The 17,683-nt window shown below is 41.7% G+C and overlaps 1 protein-coding gene across 6 annotated transcripts in view; it reads left to right on the top strand.

Annotated features, from left to right (window-relative positions):
* The window catches only part of arhgef1b (Rho guanine nucleotide exchange factor (GEF) 1b), a 63,706-nt gene that overhangs the window by 43,772 nt on the left and 2,251 nt on the right, over positions 1 to 17,683 (top strand). For 2 of the 6 annotated variants that reach the window (XM_061674301.1, XM_061674300.1), the window contains exons 6-29: positions 273 to 302; positions 1,547 to 1,658; positions 1,732 to 1,807; positions 1,881 to 1,910; positions 3,195 to 3,410; positions 5,061 to 5,175; positions 7,155 to 7,166; positions 8,096 to 8,251; positions 8,590 to 8,777; positions 9,681 to 9,827; positions 10,091 to 10,173; positions 10,797 to 10,922; positions 11,004 to 11,118; positions 13,179 to 13,279; positions 13,373 to 13,447; positions 14,189 to 14,264; positions 14,399 to 14,566; positions 15,340 to 15,427; positions 15,647 to 15,748; positions 15,857 to 15,909; positions 16,006 to 16,149; positions 16,229 to 16,330; positions 16,984 to 17,135; positions 17,403 to 17,507. In XM_061674301.1, coding sequence (XP_061530285.1) covers positions 273 to 302; positions 1,547 to 1,658; positions 1,732 to 1,807; positions 1,881 to 1,910; positions 3,195 to 3,410; positions 5,061 to 5,175; positions 7,155 to 7,166; positions 8,096 to 8,251; positions 8,590 to 8,777; positions 9,681 to 9,827; positions 10,091 to 10,173; positions 10,797 to 10,922; positions 11,004 to 11,118; positions 13,179 to 13,279; positions 13,373 to 13,447; positions 14,189 to 14,264; positions 14,399 to 14,566; positions 15,340 to 15,427; positions 15,647 to 15,748; positions 15,857 to 15,909; positions 16,006 to 16,149; positions 16,229 to 16,330; positions 16,984 to 17,135; positions 17,403 to 17,477 — 2,542 coding nt within the window. In that variant the 3' untranslated portion in view covers positions 17,478 to 17,507. The remainder of the gene's footprint in view (positions 1 to 272; positions 303 to 1,546; positions 1,659 to 1,731; positions 1,808 to 1,880; positions 1,911 to 3,194; positions 3,411 to 5,060; positions 5,176 to 7,154; positions 7,167 to 8,095; positions 8,252 to 8,589; positions 8,778 to 9,680; positions 9,828 to 10,090; positions 10,174 to 10,796; positions 10,923 to 11,003; positions 11,119 to 13,178; positions 13,280 to 13,372; positions 13,448 to 14,188; positions 14,265 to 14,398; positions 14,567 to 15,339; positions 15,428 to 15,646; positions 15,749 to 15,856; positions 15,910 to 16,005; positions 16,150 to 16,228; positions 16,331 to 16,983; positions 17,136 to 17,402; positions 17,508 to 17,683) is intronic. The other 4 variants (XM_061674303.1, XM_061674302.1, XM_061674304.1 and 1 more) reach the window with 4 other exon arrangements.

Genomic DNA, 17,683 nt, shown 5'->3' with positions numbered 1-17,683 from the left:
GGTGGGGGGTTTCATTTTTTTTTCATTTTTTACAATTAGAATATGTTCAATAGCTTCATCTGTGGACAAATAAACACAACAGTCAGGTTTGAGTTGGATCACGCCAAGCGCAGATGCTTTACGTTCCACCGGCCCAAAACACAAATATTGTTGTTATTAACCAGTCGCATGCGAGAAAGGAAACATGCTACCTAAAAAGAAAAGGTCAGTGTACTTTTGATGCTTTTGTGTCTTTATTACCTCCATGATTAAGTGTTTGGTTCTCTTTTCAGACCGACCATAGTTTCAGATGAAGAGAAATGGTGAGTTGAATGTGTTTTTCATGCAGTTTATTTTTTGTCTTTTGGGGGTTGATTTGCATGTTTTTCTTAAGTTTGAGTGTGTTTAACACACAACTAAAGTACACCCAAAAGTCCTTGCTTACTATTTAATCTCCTCATGCATGTCCTAAAAATGTTTTTTGAAAGAGTGTGAGCTGCCTTTTAAGTATAAAAGAAACTCTGTGCATGCATACATTCTATGCAAGACATGTTATTTTGTGTGCAAACATTTCCAATTTCATCATTTTGTCTCCTTACTTTTTTCTCCCGTTTAATGAACGTCATCACATCTGTTGTACCACCCAGTGATTCAATGACACAATGAGTAGATGTGCACAGTACGCTTAAAGGAGACATGTTATGCTTTTTTTTTCGCCATTTAAAACAGTTCTCAACAACTTCTTTGTGAGTGTGACATTAGTTAAAATACACCACGGATCAAGAAAGTTTTTTTTTTTTAAATAAAAAAAAAAAAAAAGGGGGGTGAAAAGTGTGCTACTTAAACCCTTTTAAATTTTGAATTTGAATGTTTTTAATAAAGGAAATTATTTTTACATTTTTAATTTGAATGTTTTTAATAAATAAAATGCTAACACGTTTTTTATTTGAGAATAAAGGAAAATATTAAATTTAGTTAAACTGAATTTTATACAGTGTTTATTCAAATTAAAAATAAAAATATATTACAACCGTCAACTACTCAACCATGATCAGTCGCTTTATCGATCCAGCCATAATCCACCATCCAACCACCCAATCCACTCAGCCGTCATCCACCCATAGACCTCCCCAGCCATCCATCCACTTTTCCAAACACCCAACCTGTCCATCCATCCAGCCACCCATCCATCTGCCCATCCATCCACCCACCTGTCAGCCCATCCATCCAGCCATCCGAATGTCATCTCATCTACCCACCCAATCCATCCACCCAGCTGTCTTCCATCCACCATCAATCACCATTCGTCAACCCATCCATCCACCCGTTTGTCATCTCCTCCACCCACCAATCCATTAATCTAACCACCCAACAATTCATCTTCCACTCATCCAGCCACCCACTCATCCATCTACCTATCAAGCAGTTCACCCATCTGTCAATCTATCCACCCATGTATATTCCATCCGCCCGCCCGCCCATCCATCCGTCCGTCTGTCCGTCCATCCATCTGTCCATCCATCCGTCCAAATGGGGTATTAACTGCTTTAAATATTGTGTTTTGTAGCCAGTCCATCTTTTCAGCGGTGGCCTACTTCATGAAGCACCTTGGGGTGAAGACCCGGGCGGCTGACAACAAGAAGTCCCGAGGGGGCTTCTTCCGTAGACAGCTGGTCAAGGTAAAGGCAGGCACCTTTTTCCCCCTGCACTACTCGACTCCAGTTTCCTTCTAACTGTGTCGTCTTTGCTCAGAACAAGAAGGACGAGTCCACAAAGACCAAACCCAGGGGTGGCTTCCCTGGGATACCTAGCTGGATCGCGGGTAACCGTACGTATTAGCAAATTGACTGATGGCCTGTTACTGAACCGTTGCGGTAATGACCGTTTCTCTCCTATTACAGCTGAGGTCAAACCTAAAATGGAAGCCGAAGGTACAAGTCGCCCCGAGTGCTCGCTCCCACTACTCCCATTATCTGTACAGTGAACCCACGTTTATCACACGGATACCTTTCCGACCCACCCGTGACACTTTTTAAAAATAGTTTTACCCCCATACACTTAAAACACATTTCAACTTTTTAAATTACAGTTTAACTTATAACACATAAGTATTCATTAACTCCTGTTCTCACTCCATCGCTCCCACAGTTCTCCAGATAAGAGCAAAGTGTGCCAGCTTCAAGCTGTTTATTTGTCACTCCCAGAAGTTCATCCACTGTAAAATTGACACATAAGACAACAGAGAATTAAACATTATATATTTAAACACTAAAATGTTCCATCAAACCATATAATTAGTTATATAGTCCGCTAGCATAATGCTACCACTGGCTAATGTAAATTGGCATAGATGTTACAGTAATTATAAATCTTCAAACAATTGCTTTAGCACTCACGAGCAGCAACACATACAAAGCATACAACAAATGAAAATTACACATTGTACATTTAAACAAAAAAAGGTTCAAACAAACCATATAATTTCATCTTCACAATTTGTGCTTGCTTAATGCTAACATATAATGCCAAATATTATAGACAGGCTAAATGAAATTAGCTTCGATGTTACTGTACTTATAAACCTTCAAACAACTCTTACTTTAACACACATAAGCACACACAAACAGAAAATACAACAATATTGACAGCCAGGCATATATTCTCTCTGCTCTTTAGAAACAACAACTATTAAAATGGCAAAACATGGTACTGTATTACACAGAAGGGGCGTCTTCTTTTTCTTCCTTTTAATTCTGCTGCGTCTCGTCCAGTGGAACTAAGTGCTGCCCAGCGTGTTATGGTACCTGGTACTACATTGAAGGTGCGCCACTCTAAATTCGGACTTGCTTTTATACTGTAAAAACCCATTTGTAAAAAAAACATTGTTTAAAAACTGCGGTATAGCAAGGGCATGAACGATGAACAGCCATTTTGCGAGGGTTCACTGTAGGCAGTAGTTAGACCCTACTAATCAACCCACGAGCATGTGTGCATGTCCCCAATCACACTAGGAGGGATTTTTTGTTGACTTGATTGAGTGGTTGGTTGGTTGGTTGGTTGGTTGGTTGGTTGTAGGTTGAGTTGCGCACCCCCAAACCAAGCTAACCCCCGTCCCGTGTCCACGTTGTCACTAAACGAGGTTGCATGTTGGTGGAGTTTTATACCTGCCGTCCCATTCAAATATCAAAACTTAGCCCTCTTCTGCTGCTATCTAGTGGACAAGGAGAAAGGGAGTCAGGAGCGTAAAGGTCCAACGCCTATCCGTGGTTCCTTCACCGACCCGGCGGCGCCCACACTCCCCTGCAGAAAGTCAGGGTCTGGATCCGGCGGCGGCGGCGGCGGCTCCATCACCTTGCCTACAGTGGAGATCACGGAGGGCTCGGGCAACAACGCCAGCATGAGCAGCAGCCCCGAGGCTCTGCAGTCCGATGGTAACTCCGGCTGGCTAGTGTTCATTTATCTTGGGTGAAGCAGCATGTGGCTCAGTATTCGCGGTTCTTCTTTTTTACCCTGTTTCAAGTAACTGCAGACAATTTTATGATTGTGTTTAGGATGCGTCTCCGTGTTAAGTATCAGGGTCAGAAGGTCTTACGTACTACATTTCTCCTCTCCCTTGCTAGGAAAGAACTCGAAAGACAGTGTTTCCCAGTGTTTATCAGAGTAATATAGGTAGTATTGCAAGAAGGTTTGGTGTCAGAAGTTGGATTCAGTTTTATGGTTAATGCTAGGATTCCACATCCATCAAAAAATTTGGCAATATTTTATCTGTTACTGTCAAACTCTGAGAAACATCCATTTTCTATACCTCTTATTCTCATAAGGGTTGCTGGGAGGCATCTCTGGTTACACATTCCCCAATTCTAACAAACAGATCTGGTTGTTCATTTCTTGGATCCTACTTTTGACGCCAAATGTTGTGGCACTATTCCTTTATTATTGTTGTTACATTGGGAAACATCAATTTCCTATACCGCTTGTTCTCATTAAGGTCATGGGGAAACTCCTACAAAACACATCTGGATGGTCAATCCTTGGATCCCCGTTCTGAGACCAAATCTTGTGGCAATATTCCTAGGTTGTTGTCCTGAAAACTGGGAAACAATTTTCTATACTGCACACCCTCATTAGGGTCATGGGTAAGCATCTCCAGGTGTGCAGACCCCAGCTCCCACAGAGACATCTGGTTGGTCAATGTTTGGATCGCACTTCTGACAACAAATGTTGCAGCAACATTCCTATATTACTGGAGAACACACTGGGAGACATCTGTCGATAAATTTTCGAGAGCGTGTCCTCTTTAGGGTCACAGTTAAGCGTCCCAGGGTGCGCAGCCCCCAACATCCACGAAGACCTCTGGGTGGTCAATGCTTGAATCCCGCTTCTGACACCAAATGTTGAAGCAGTTATTTTCTAAATTACTGTAGAAAATACTGGGAGACATCCATCCATTCATAAATTTTCTATACCAACTGTTCTCATTAGGGTCTAGGGTAAAAGTCCCCGGGTGCCCACGACAACATCTGGGTAGTCAATACTTGGATCCCACTTTTGATTCCAAATATGTTTCAACATTTTCTATAGTAAAATGGAAAACACTGGGAATTTTTTTTTTTATTTTTTTTTTTTTTTTTTTTTTTTGTAGCGCCTTGTCCTCATTAGGGTTGAAGCTGGAGTAACTGGAGAACCCCCACATAAGCACAAGAACAACATGCAAACTCGACACAAGGACCTGAGCAGTGATTCGAAAACAACCTCTCGAGTGTGAGGCAGACGTACTAACCACTAAGTCACGCCATCCTGCTTAACTGAGAGACAGTCACTCTTAGACTAAACGAGCTGCCTCCTGATCACAAACATATAATTGTTCATCCCCACATGTTGCTGCTTTTCTCCATGATTGTCCTTTTTATTTTCCTTTACTCTCATGACATACCTGGAATATTATTTAATATTATTCCCAAAATATGTTTAATATCTTAAATGAAAGTTTTTTTATATATATATGGCAGTATTTTGACCAATTACTGCTAAAAAATAAATGAATAAATAAAAGTGTGACATGGTCATTTTAAATATTCCAGGCTTCTCCAGCAATCGTCTGGAGCCACTAATCTTTCCCGAATTGACTGACGGATCCCCGTGGGAGCCCTTCTTGATCAGCGACACCCCCGTGGAGGAAAGCCTGGAGAAAGACAGGTGAGGATGGAACATGAATCCAAATGGCATCGTATTGCCAGCCAAAGTGAAACAATGCGTGTTGATCCTCGGGCTGAGGATGTCTGTCCCTGCTGTGTGCTAGCTTTTTGCCATGCTGCCCCCCTTTCCCTGTCGAAAAACCAAAGCGCACCACATTGTCCCTTCCAGCCTTTCCTATTTTTTCTCTTTTGTCAACTCATCTAGTCCTGTCCTAATGTTTGAAACTGCATTTTTGTTGCCTTCTTAGCATCACTTGCGTATCCCGTTTAATGCAGAAGTGCAGGTTTGTCTGGAATTGTTGCAGTTTTAGCAACCAGATTCTTGGTTTTGGATTCAAATGAAGAGATACTAGCTTAGCCTAGCCGCAGCTCTTTGTGTTTTCTTACTGTTTCCCTCACAAGTACAGAGAAACCTATGAAATTGTACATTATGTAATTGGTCCACATTTCTGGAAGAAAATGTCTTAAAAAAATGTACAAATCAGAAATTCTGAGGTTATTCTTCAGCAAATCCCAAGAGACTTCAGTTAAGTGATCGTCATAACCCAAAGCAGTGATTCCCAAACTGCTTGTAACCCCATTAAGCCCACAAACTACAGCAGTTACGCAATCATTATTGAGCCAAGTTATGTACATTAGAAAATCTCATGACACACCACCAAACAATGTCACAGTCACAGAAAGTGGATTCGCGGGTTAATTATGGACCTTCTGCCATCTAGTTGAAGAGCATTGAATTGTTATGCCTGTATTTTTTTTCAAATTATAAATGAAGTCACAAAGTGCAATGCCGTGAAACTTTGCTGTAATTCTGAGGCGGAGAGGTAGCTTAGCAATGAAAATGGAAGTACAGTAATCCTCCGCATATTTGCTGTTCACTATTCACAAATTCAGCCTAGTCTCAGCTAGTCGTAGAAAACTCACCTATTCGCCCATTTCGTGCTCTTTTCTGAAACCCCCTAAGATGCTACCAGCGTGCTAAATAGGAAAGTAGTACAGCTGTTGTTGTCAAGGATGTGTGCCAGGGAGGAGCTAAGTTTAGTCTGGGTTGTTAGCGGAAGTTACGGAGTACGCAGTCCCTGAATGTGTATGTGCACGTACTGGCACTACTTTTTTTTTTTTTTTTTCAAAATAAATTCATCAGTTTTCTGAGCCGCTTCTCCTCAGTAGGGTCGTGGGCGTGCTGGAGCCTATCCCAGCTATCATCGGGCAGGAGGCGGGGTACACCCTGAACTGGTTGCCAGCCAATCGCAGGGCACATATAAACAAACAACCATTCGCACTCACATTCACATCTATGGGCAATTTAGAGTTGTCAATTAACCTACCATGCATGTTTTTGGGATGTGGGAGGAAACCGGAGTACCCGGAGAAAACCCACGCAGGCACGGGGAGAACATGCAAACTCCACACAGGCGGGGGCCGGGATTGAACCCCGGACGTCAGAACTGTGAGGCAGACGCTCTAACCAGTCGGACACCGTGCCGCCAAAATCAAATAATCTGTAAACCATTTATTTTTAAATGTAGTGTTGTAAGATAAATTTGAAATGATAATGGGATGAGTGTATTTCATTTGCAGTATATTTACAGTTAAAAATAAATGTATACAGTTACAAAACCGTTTTTGCATCAGGGGAATGTCCCTATTTATTGGAAAAACTGGAAATCAATGGAAATCATTTGCCTTAGTTATTCAACTGTCCATTATTTCTATTAGAACCTAGCAAAGAATAAAATCTAGTTTTGTGTTGAGTTTCTTGTCGTTCGTCTGCTTTTTTTGTTTGCCTGTTAAAGATATCTGCATGTACGGTAGATGCAGCGCCGCCAGCATTCTTGTCGCGTTCGTCTCCGTTCTGTGTGCAGTTCAGTGTGGCGTCAGCAGTCCGTGTTTGCGCTGAGAAGTCGAGTCGAGTCAGGTCTTGTCGCGAAAGTGTGCATAGCTGAGGTGTTAACGTTGTGGTGTGTCGTGTTTTCACAGACGCAAGACAAGGTGGGAACCTTGACTGAGTCACGGACAATGCTTCAGACACACGACACACACACACGCACGCACACACACGCACACTGAGTAACACAAGCGCAAGTTAAGTATTGTTTCCCTGGAATTGACTGTTGGGTCCAACTGGAGTATTGCTCGTGGATGTTTTTTTTTTTTTTTTACTTGCATTTTGCACTCTATGTGGAACTAAATTGTCACACTTCGGGATTTGGATATTGACTTTAGCATATCGTCGCTGTCCATTGAAAAGTACGGATCTCCAAATTTAGATTTATTTATTTTTTAATCCGGGGGGAAGAAATTCTGACAAATTTGGATTTTCTCCAAAGGTTTTTTTTAATCCCCCAATTTTCAGAAAAAAAAGAAAATATTTCCAAAACAAAATGGAAATGTTTCGGATTTTCTTGATCAAAAGACAAAACGGTCTTGTTTTTAAGACAAGAAATTCTGAATTTTTTGGGGAAGGAAAGAAAAACACTTAAAATATACTTTGAGTGAAAAGCAAAAAAAGCCCCCAAAAAAATCTGAAAATACTTTTTAATAATTCTATTTTAAAATGATAAAAAAAAAACTGGGTGGGGGAAATCAAAGATTTTTTTTTTTTTTTTTTTATTTCCAGAAATACATGTTCCAAAAACTATGATGGGGATAAAAAGCTGAAAATGTGTGACTGTCTAACATAATGCATAATATTGTTTTATTTCTCTGTGATTTCTCATTCCTTCTGTCCATGTTGTGGTTTGATCCACTTTATCTTCAGCCTCCTTTGTTTTTGAACAAAATTGTCTTCACCCGACTGACTTTGTCCCACAATTCTCTCTGAATTATTTGACTTTATTTTCTCTCTCCTGTCCACAATTTTCTTCCTTTTCCCCCATTTCATGTCCCCTCGCGTCCACAACCTGCCCTTAAACCCGCAGTAAGAAGGTCGCGCGTAGCGAGAGTGCTCGCGTGGACCGACACCCATCACGGCGTCGCAGCTCCTCCCGGGCCAAACAGTACCGCTCTCGTAGCAACGTGGACCTGCAGTTGCCTTCCACCATGACGACCGTAGCATCATCGCTCAGCCCCCATTTGTAAGATTGCACAGCAGGGACGGACATAAGGCCCGAATGGAATAAGTATTATTCATTCGCTCCACAGATAATACAAAGCTATGAAAAATAAAAGTAATTGAACTCATGTTTATGAATATATATTATAAGCAGTTATAGGGTAAATGAAAATGTTATAAAAGCTTTATTATTGAATTTGGCTGAGTATGACGTACAATTTTAACATTGGTAACTGTCATACTAGTGCAAAGAAGATAAAAGACAAATCTTAAAAGCTTCATAGTTGTTTAAAATAAAAAAGTGTCAAAGCGAAATCCTTTGTTGACTTGTGACGCTCCCACTTTGTCGTCGTCGGCCAGCAATGAAGGACCCATTCCAGTGGCTGAAGGCTCCGGCTTGTCGCCTGTCAGTCCCTCTCCTCCCGAGGAGATGGAGCCCCGCCTGCTGGAGTTCGAGCAGGACCCGCCTAACTGGAGGGAGCTGGCCTCCCCGGAAGCTCTGTCGGGCCTCAGCAAGAAGGAGACCAAGAGGCAGGAGGTCATCAACGGTGAGAAGTTATGTTCACATTAGGTCGACCAATACAGTGAACCCCCGCGATATCGTGGTTCATTGTTCGTGCGCGACGTGATTAAGTTTGAAAATTTGCTTCTTTGCCCATTCGCTCGGTTTGAGAAATTTTAACTTCAAGCCACAATTTGCATCGCGACAACCAATCAGTGTTGAGAATGGTGAGCAAAGGGCCAGCCGGGTGCATGGGGCGTCTCACTGGCTACAGTGCCCGCTCGCAGCTCACCGTCACGGCCGTGAGTGTAGCAGGGCAGTAGAGCTTGAAGCGGAGTAGAACTCGGAAGAAAAAAAATCAAAGGAACTAGCCGAGGGGCACGTCATGCGTGCCGTCGCCATTCACAGCAACCGCGCCGACGACCTCCTGAAGAGGACCGAGGTGAGATGAGCATATCAATGCGGCGCAAATTAAATGAATGTGCCTTCAGTATATTTGAATAACTCTCGCGAGCAAACTCGTGCAAGTGTCGCCTCGCGTCCGGTCTCAATATAGCGTTACTTAATGTCAGATTTGTTTACCCAAGTATCGGTGGGTGGTATCGGCAGCCTACACAAGTACCCGATAACTCGAAATAAGACCAATTTTTGCCCAATATCTTGTATCGGTGCACGCTCATCCCTGTTTAAAGTGGGTTTATGTATGTTTTAGTAAGTTTAGATGTGTTTTAAACAAGTGGGTGGGGTGGGCTGGGGTGGAACTATTCTTAAAAAAAAAAAATTTATCAAAAATGTTCACCTCTCATGGGTTGTTCTGGAACATACTGTAGCACACACAGTAAACAGGGGTACACTGTACTTAGAACAATGGGGAAATCCAAGGAACTTGGTGTCAAAAGCCCCCTATTCTGACAATATTTCACGTTTATTCCTCGATTTCTTCTCATAGAGTTGTTCGCCACAGAGCACGCCCATGTGCGCATGCTGAGTGTCCTTCAGATGGTCTTCTCCAAGCCTCTGGAGCGAGAGGAGCTCCTCACCGCCACCGAGCTGGCCACCATCTTCCCCAACCTGGACGAGATCATAGAAATGCACTGTGAGCCTTTTCTTTGCGAAGATGTGTTTTTGTAATTTTTGGTTGAGAGGAAGCGCTCCTCACAAGTAACACACCCCAAAAAGCGATATGCTCCAAAAGTATTGTAATTATGACCCAGTTATCTAATGAACTGTGTGTGTGTGTGTGTGTGTGTGTGTGTGGTGTATGGAAACAGTGTTTTGTATTATTAATCAAATGTTATTAATAAAATAATATGAAGATGATAATGATAGTGACAATTTAATACAAATTAATTTGTCCAGATCACTTCTACGAGAACCTGAAAAAACTTCGTCTGGAGGACAAGTTTATCGTCAAATCCATCAGCACCACCGTCCTCAACAGAGTGAGATGTTGCTTTTTATTTTGTTGCCTTTTACAGTTACTGTCCATTAAAAAGTATTTGTCGTTTTCATGTTTGTTGGAAGTCACAAAATTTGGAGACAAATGATTTTTAATGAACAGTAAATGATTGATTTCCCCTGATACTCAATATTCAATCATTTAATTTGTGGGTATTTCTTCTACTCGAGTTGGCCAACAGAGATTTTTTTTCACAATTTGGACTTGCATGTTTTTCATTGGACAGCGACCAATTTGTGTATTTATTCTTCTTATTCGGGATGCACTGATACCAGTATCAGTATTGGTGCCGATACTGTATTACTGTCGAGTACCCGGTACTAAAGGAACTGATAGCCTTAATCAGTATTATCGTCTCCTCTAGTCATGGCTTGGATGAAAATTACTTTTTTATTTAAACGAAAAATATACTCCAGGTTTAAATGAAATGTGTGGCAAAACTTACACAAACATGCGCTTGGATGTTAAAATTTCAGTAATGTAATGTTTAGTAATACTATAAAATACGTGCCTTGGCTCAATAAAGTTTGGGAAACACTATAGTAGAGAACAGATTTTCTTTCTCTACCATTTCCACCACCACGCGTGTTTTCCTGTGCATCACAGTTTGAGGGCACGGAAGGGGAATGGTTCCAGAAGCTGGCGGCCCGTTTTTGCAGTCACCAGTCGTGGGCCCTGGACCAGATCAAGAGCAGGCAGAAGAAGGAGCCTCGCTTCAACTCCTTTATCCAAGTAAAGTACAACACACTGTAACAAGCATGACGGGCAGACAGCCATCTTAGTAGTGATGATAAACAACTGTTCTGGTGATAGGAGGCGGAGAGCAAGCCGCAGTGTAGGAGGCTGCAGCTCAAGGACATCATTCCCATCGAGATGCAGAGGCTCACCAAGTATCCGTTGCTATTAGAGAACATCGCCAAGAACACAGGTGTGTGTGTGCTTTGTTCCACAGAAGCGGAACCGTAAGCGAACGCCCAGGTGAAGTTTTCTGCCAAACTAAACATAAAACGAAGCATTACACGTTGTGTATTTAACTAAACCACATTACTTATAAAGTCAGCGATTTTAATGCGAAACGCTGTCGATGGGCTAATGAAACTAGCATTGATGTGGCAGTAGTTCATACCCTTTCGGCAAGTTGGCAACATGGTTGTAATAGTTTTTGATTTCCCATCCATCCATTTTCTGAGCCGCTTATCCTCAGGAGTGCTGGAGCCTACCCCAGCCATCATCGGGCAGGAGGCAGGGTACATCCTGAACTGCTCGCCAGCCATTCGCAGTTTTTGATTTTCCATCAGTTAGTTTTTATTCGTTTTAACTTTTTTTTTTTTTTTTTTTAAATTCACTTTGATATTTGTTTTCAGAACGTGTTTTTTAGTTTAGTTTTTGGATAGATAAAAAATGTTTGTGGTTTATTTAGCTGAAACTTAAGCCTGGTTGTGCTATGTACTATTTGTTCATATATGAACCAAAAAAGGACAGTACTTGTTACCTAGCGTCGCTTTTCGGGCTGAGTTGAGTGACAAAAGAAACGGAGCAATATAAAATCTGCGCAGCAGCGCCTTTTTATTGGCTGCTGCCCGATGACGTCGCTGCTCAGCGACAGACCGTAAATAACTTTTCTCAAACAACTGCTCGACATTCCTTATGAATTTTTGTATCAGGATGAAGAAAAATCTGATTTGGGAGCAGTGGTGGAAACATCTTTTAAAAAAATAAATAAAATTTTTAGATTTAAAAAAATAAAAAATAAAACCTTGGAAAATATTTCCTCCGGTGCTGTGAAAAGGTATTGGGCCCCTTCTCAAATGCTTATATTTTTGCATAGTTTCCCCACTTTAATGTTTAAGATCATTAAACAAATTCCAATGAAGTTGGGACGTTGTGTTAAACAAAAATAAAAATAGAATACACTGATTTGCAAATCATGTTCAACTGAAGGAGAATGTTTCCCCATCAGTTTGTGACGTCAAACTGACGCGCACTTGGCCAAAACACACCAGCAAGTCAAATGGCTTATAAAAAAAAAAAGAAGTTTTTGGAGTGGCCTCGTCAAAGTCTAGACTTTTGAATCCGATTGAAATACAGCGGCATGACCTTAAAAAGGCTGCTCATGCTCAAAAATGCTCAATCTTTGCTGAATTCAAACAATTCTGCAAGGAAGAGTGGGTCAAAATGTCTCCACAGAGATGTGAAAGACTTATTGCCAGTAATAGAAAACGCTTGATTTCAGCTGTTGCTGCTGAGGATGGTCCAACCAGTTACTAGGTTTAGGGGGTCATTACTTTTTCCACACAGGGCCAGGTGACTTCGAAAAAAATTTTTTTTTCTCCTTAATGAATAAAATCACCATTTTAAAAAATGCATTTTAAGTTCAATTACCTTATATTTGTCTGATACTTACATTTGTTTGATGATCATAAACATTAAAGTGGGGAAACTGCAAAAATATAAGAATTTGAAAAGGGGGACAATACTTTTTCATGGCACTGTACATGTTTAAGAAGAAAAGAAAAATAAACAGTGAGCATGTTTTATAAATTGGGGGAGATTTTAAATATTTAAAAGATATTAAAATATTTCAGGCTGGATCATAATGAAAAACAATGTGTTGGGGGATAAAAAGGAAACAAATATTTTTTAATACTTTTAATTTGGGGCTAAAGAAAAAAATGTGAAAACGTTTCAGACATTTTTGGATAAAAAGAGAACTACAACAACATCGGGTAAATAGAAGTAAAAGTGAAAAATGCTTCTGTAATTTTGGGAGGATTAGAAGGAAAAGAAACAATGAAAATGTTTCAAAAATGATTGGAAGAGAAAGACAAACTGAAAATGCGTCTGACATTTTGGGGATAAAAAGTGGGGGTGCTTGGCAAAAAACACCTTCCTCTACCCACTCCATTACGTGTGTGGTTGGGCGTCTTCGACAGATGTGAGTGCTTTCACTTTCTTTGAGTTGATTGTTCATTTTCTCGTGAGTCACAGACGATCCCAGTGAGAAGGCGCTCATCCATCAGAGCGCCGAGTGCTGCAGAAAGATCCTCAATCACGTCAACGAGGAGGTCAAAGAGATGGAGAACCTTCTGGTAAGAAACTCAATGGTGTTATTCAATGAATGGCAATGATAAAGTTTAGCTGAGTTAGGGTCAAACCTATATGGATCTATTGTATTTGTGCAGACGCTCAAGGATTACCAGCGGCGACTGGACACGTCGGGACTCAAGCCCAGTAATGAGCTTTATACAGAATATAAGGTACACTTCTTAAGCCTGTGAAACAATTCATGGTAACGCTGTGAGTGTGTATGACTGTGTGTTTGTCCTTGTGTGATTATCCATGTGTGTGTCAGTATGGCATGTACATTTATCTGTGTATGTGTGTCCATGTGTGATTATACGTGTGTGTGTCTTTGTGGCATGTACATGTATCTGTGTGTGTGTCCATGCCCGTGTGTGATTATTCATGTGTGTGGCAAGTACATTTATCTGTGTGTCTGCGTGTAATTATTCATGTGCGTATGTATTGTATGTGTCCTTGTGGCGTATACATTTATCTGTGTGTGTGTGTGTATGTCTATATCGATTCGTCTTCTCCGTGTTTGTGTGTCTGTGTACATTTATTCGTGTGTGTCCATGTGGCATGTACAATTATCTCTATGCGTGTTTGCGTGTATATATACATGTGTCGTGTGGGTGTGTGCCCGTGCGTGTGTCTGTGTCCATGTGTGTGGGTTGGCCACGTTGGTGTGTGTCCCCGTGTGACTGTGTCTGTATTCATGTGAGTATCTGTGTTTGCGATAGTGTATGTATGTCAATTGTGACTATCCATGTGTATTTGAATGACTATATGTTCATCAAAGGGTGTGGTGGAAGCATTGTGTGTGTGTGTGTGTGTGTGTGTGTGAGGGACCATCATCATCACTGGTCGCAGCTTGAATTTTTTTGTTCTTGTTTTATTCTTATTTGTCATGATGTTTGACTATCTATTTTACCTAGAACATTGATCTGACCCAGAAGAAGATGCTGTATGAAGGGCCTCTCACTTGGAAAGTCACAAAAGAGAAGGCTGTCGGTAAGTACACGTTAGACATACAGGGCGTCCTCGCTTTACGACAACTTGTACAGTATCTGTGTGTGTGTGTGTCCGTTGTGGCCAAAGAAATAGCAAAAGGCACTTCATCCTCTGGTCCTGTGTGTCCTCGTCAGAGGTGCAGTGCGTGCTGCTGGGTGACCTGTTGGTGCTCCTGCAGAGACAGGATGACAAGATGGTGCTCAAGTGTCAGAGCAAGAGCATCATCGCCATGCAGGAAGGCAAGCAGATGCTCAGCCCCATCATCAAGCTGGACTCGGTATTCCTGCGCGAGGTGGCTACTGGTTAGTCACAGACACAGACACAAACATTTAAAAGTTGAAGAATAAAGAAAAGTTGAAAATGTTTCAGAACTTTCAATGTTATTTATAGAGCGCAACCACAATTGAAACAAAGTTCTGTCAACACAGTGAAATGTTTCAGATAGTTTTAGATTAATAAAAAAAAAAAAGAAATGATTTTTAGTGAATAAATGATGATTTTTTTCCTGAATTTTTAAAAATCAAAAGAACAAAATGCTTTCAATGATTACATTAAGAAAAAAAATGAATGTTTCAGAATTATTGGATCAAAAGAATAAAAATCGCATTTTGGATCAAAAGGGAAAATATCTTAAAATGGTTCAGACAACCTTGGAAATGTTTGAGAAGTGTTTGGGATGAGAAATAAGATTTAAAGGAAAAAAATATGAAAAATGTTGGAGAATTATGGGGGAGAATACTGAGAATTAGGTGTTATTTTTTAATAAAATGGGGGAATCGCCCTGCGATAGGCTGGCGACCAGTTCAGGATGTACCCCGCCTCTTGCCCGAAGATGGCTGGGATAGGCTCCACCATGCACGCGACCCTTGTGAGGATAGAGCGGCACGGAAAATGGATGGATCTAAAATATTTGAGAATCTGGGGATTAAAAAATGAAAACGAACGTTTCCCACGTTTAGGATAAAATGAAAACAGGAAACCTTTAGATTATTTTTTGTTTGTTTTAATAAAAAGGGAAAACTGCATTTTTTTAAACACAGTAAATATTACTTGTAACACAGTGACGTCCTTCCAGATTTGAAGGCCTTCTACGTGATCTTCACTTGGGACAGCGGCGCTCAGATCTACGAGCTGGTGGCTCAGTCTGTGGGCGAAAGGAAGCTGTGAGTGCCTTTTCTACCTTGGAAATGTTTGGCAGAGAAATAATCTGTTAAATTGCTTCAAATAGTCGCGATTGTAAAACCGTTACTAATGAACGGGTTTCATCTTTCGTCCCGTAACATCCTGTGTGTATTTCCTTCTCACCTTCTCCCCTTAACACACGTTTTTGAGGTTGCTGCTTCTTTTACAAGCTGTATTCTATAATGTGCATTTGTGTATAGGTGGACTAAAGTGATAAAGTCAGCGGTGGATGATCTGAAGAAGAGTGGCGCGCCCATGAGGATCACACTGCCACCTGGAAGTGGAGCAGGATTTAGTCCTGGGTTAGTGCGCTTATTTGCGTGTGTGTGTGTGTGTGTGTGTGTGTACACTCGTGTGCATCATATGACGTCGTCTGTCTGTGTGTGTGTGTGTGTGTGTGTGTGGGTCAGGCTGAGCGCCCCTCAGAGCCCCACAGAGAACGGTGGTTTGAAGAGTAGCGGTGGTGAGGCACTTATTAACAATCCACAATCATTAGCATTGTTTGCTCAATTGACTTCCAGCTAAAAGGTGTGTTCGCGCATCTGTGTGTGCCCTGCAGATCGCGATAAGGACAGCTTGACAGATGATAAGTCATCCGATCCCCGGCACTCACTGATCGACTTCCTGTCTGACAAAGGGTTCGACCTCCTCGCGCACTCCAACAGCTACCGGGAGAAGTTGGCCGCCAACGCTCTGGATGAAGGTGAGCAGTTGCCGTCTTGGCGGTGGTCCGTGAGGCCGCGATGACATCACTTAACAAGCCCCTCCTCATCATCTCATAGTCATGCTGTTGAAGCGGCTGCTGGTCGGGAGCATCAGTCTGTCGGAGGACAGAGAAAACGGAGAGGAACCCAGTCTAGAAATGGACAGCTGTCAATCAACAGGTATTTGTTGGGTGTTCAAGGCCCCACCACTTTAAGGCACAGTTGTGTATCTAACACAACAATATGTACAGTATTTTCTAGACCTTTTATGTATTAAAATAGAGTTACAATGTGTTTTCAAGTGTATTTTAATGTGTTAAAGGGGAACTAAACACAAGATGTCAAACCTTTCTGGCATATTTTAAATGTGCATATCTGCTGCTGTTGACATAAATCGACAAAGTTACGTATAGTTGCCAGTTCTGCATTAATATGCAGTTTAATTTTACAAAGAAAACCATACAAAGTTGGTATATATTCAGTAATGACAAGCTACACACCGTCACTGTTGGGCAGAAACCCGGCTGTTCATTATTATCATCATTATTCTGTTTAATTCTTATTCCACAAGCGCAATATTTATCAGAGTACCGTGCTTTGAACAGTGCTCGCACATATGTATGTATATGTATTATGGATGCGTATACAATGTATTCTTGCTTTTGGGTTTAGTTCTCCTTGAAAGCGTGTGGGAGGGGTAAAACTGTAAAAACTCATGTTTTTTTATATGGTCTCTCTCATGGGTTTTCGCCTATATAGGCTGGGTCTGGAATGAACAAGGGTTCATTGTATGTGATTTGACTGGTCAGCTAATTGAGCCTTGGCGTCCTTAGAAGGCCTGGAGGAGGAGAAGGAAGGTGTCGTCGCCAAGAGGGACGAGGAGAGCCTCCCCTCGGAGACTGCCAGGCTGGTGTTGTCCCAGGAGAGAATGGAACAAGTGTGCCGGAGGCTCGTCAGCCTGGAGGGGCAAATAAAGAGACTCCAGGTGATTTGGAGAAGGAAAATAACATTTAGGGTCGCAAGGGAGATGTCTTAACTCAGGACATATAACAGCAAAATGGCCAAAAGCGGGGAGAAAAGCATTTAAGCGCTTGCTCTTCTTACGGCGCTGAAAATCGCCTGGAGAAATTGGACTTGGTTGGAAATGGCTGTTACGATGTGACTAAGAAGAGTTTTATTGTGTGTGCGTGTGCGTGTGTGTGTGTGTGTCTGTACCTCTTAAGTAAGGCGCTATTGATTTTTTTTGTCTTAGACTGTAGAAGAGGAACATCACAGGCTGCAGGAGGCCCTTTCTAAGTTCTCGTTAGAGGGCGGTCTCTTTGCCTAAGATGCCATCACGCCACCTGCTGGCCACTAGGTGAGCTGCTTACACACTGCACTTTGTTTTTGCGGCACTCACTTGGGGTAGGGCGCTGAACAGCGCATGGACGACGGGTACGGGGCAAGTTTGCCCATATTTGGTGCTGGTTGCACAGCGAGGAAACAGGAAATAGCCTGTTGCCTCATCCAGCTGGTTGGGACTTCAAGTAGACC

The sequence above is a fragment of the Phycodurus eques genome, chromosome 4 (assembly GCF_024500275.1).
Source record: "Phycodurus eques isolate BA_2022a chromosome 4, UOR_Pequ_1.1, whole genome shotgun sequence".
NCBI classification, from domain to species: domain Eukaryota; kingdom Metazoa; phylum Chordata; class Actinopteri; order Syngnathiformes; family Syngnathidae; genus Phycodurus; species Phycodurus eques.
Note: the sequence above shows the minus strand (reverse complement) of the source record. Positions and strands in the feature narration are given on the sequence as shown.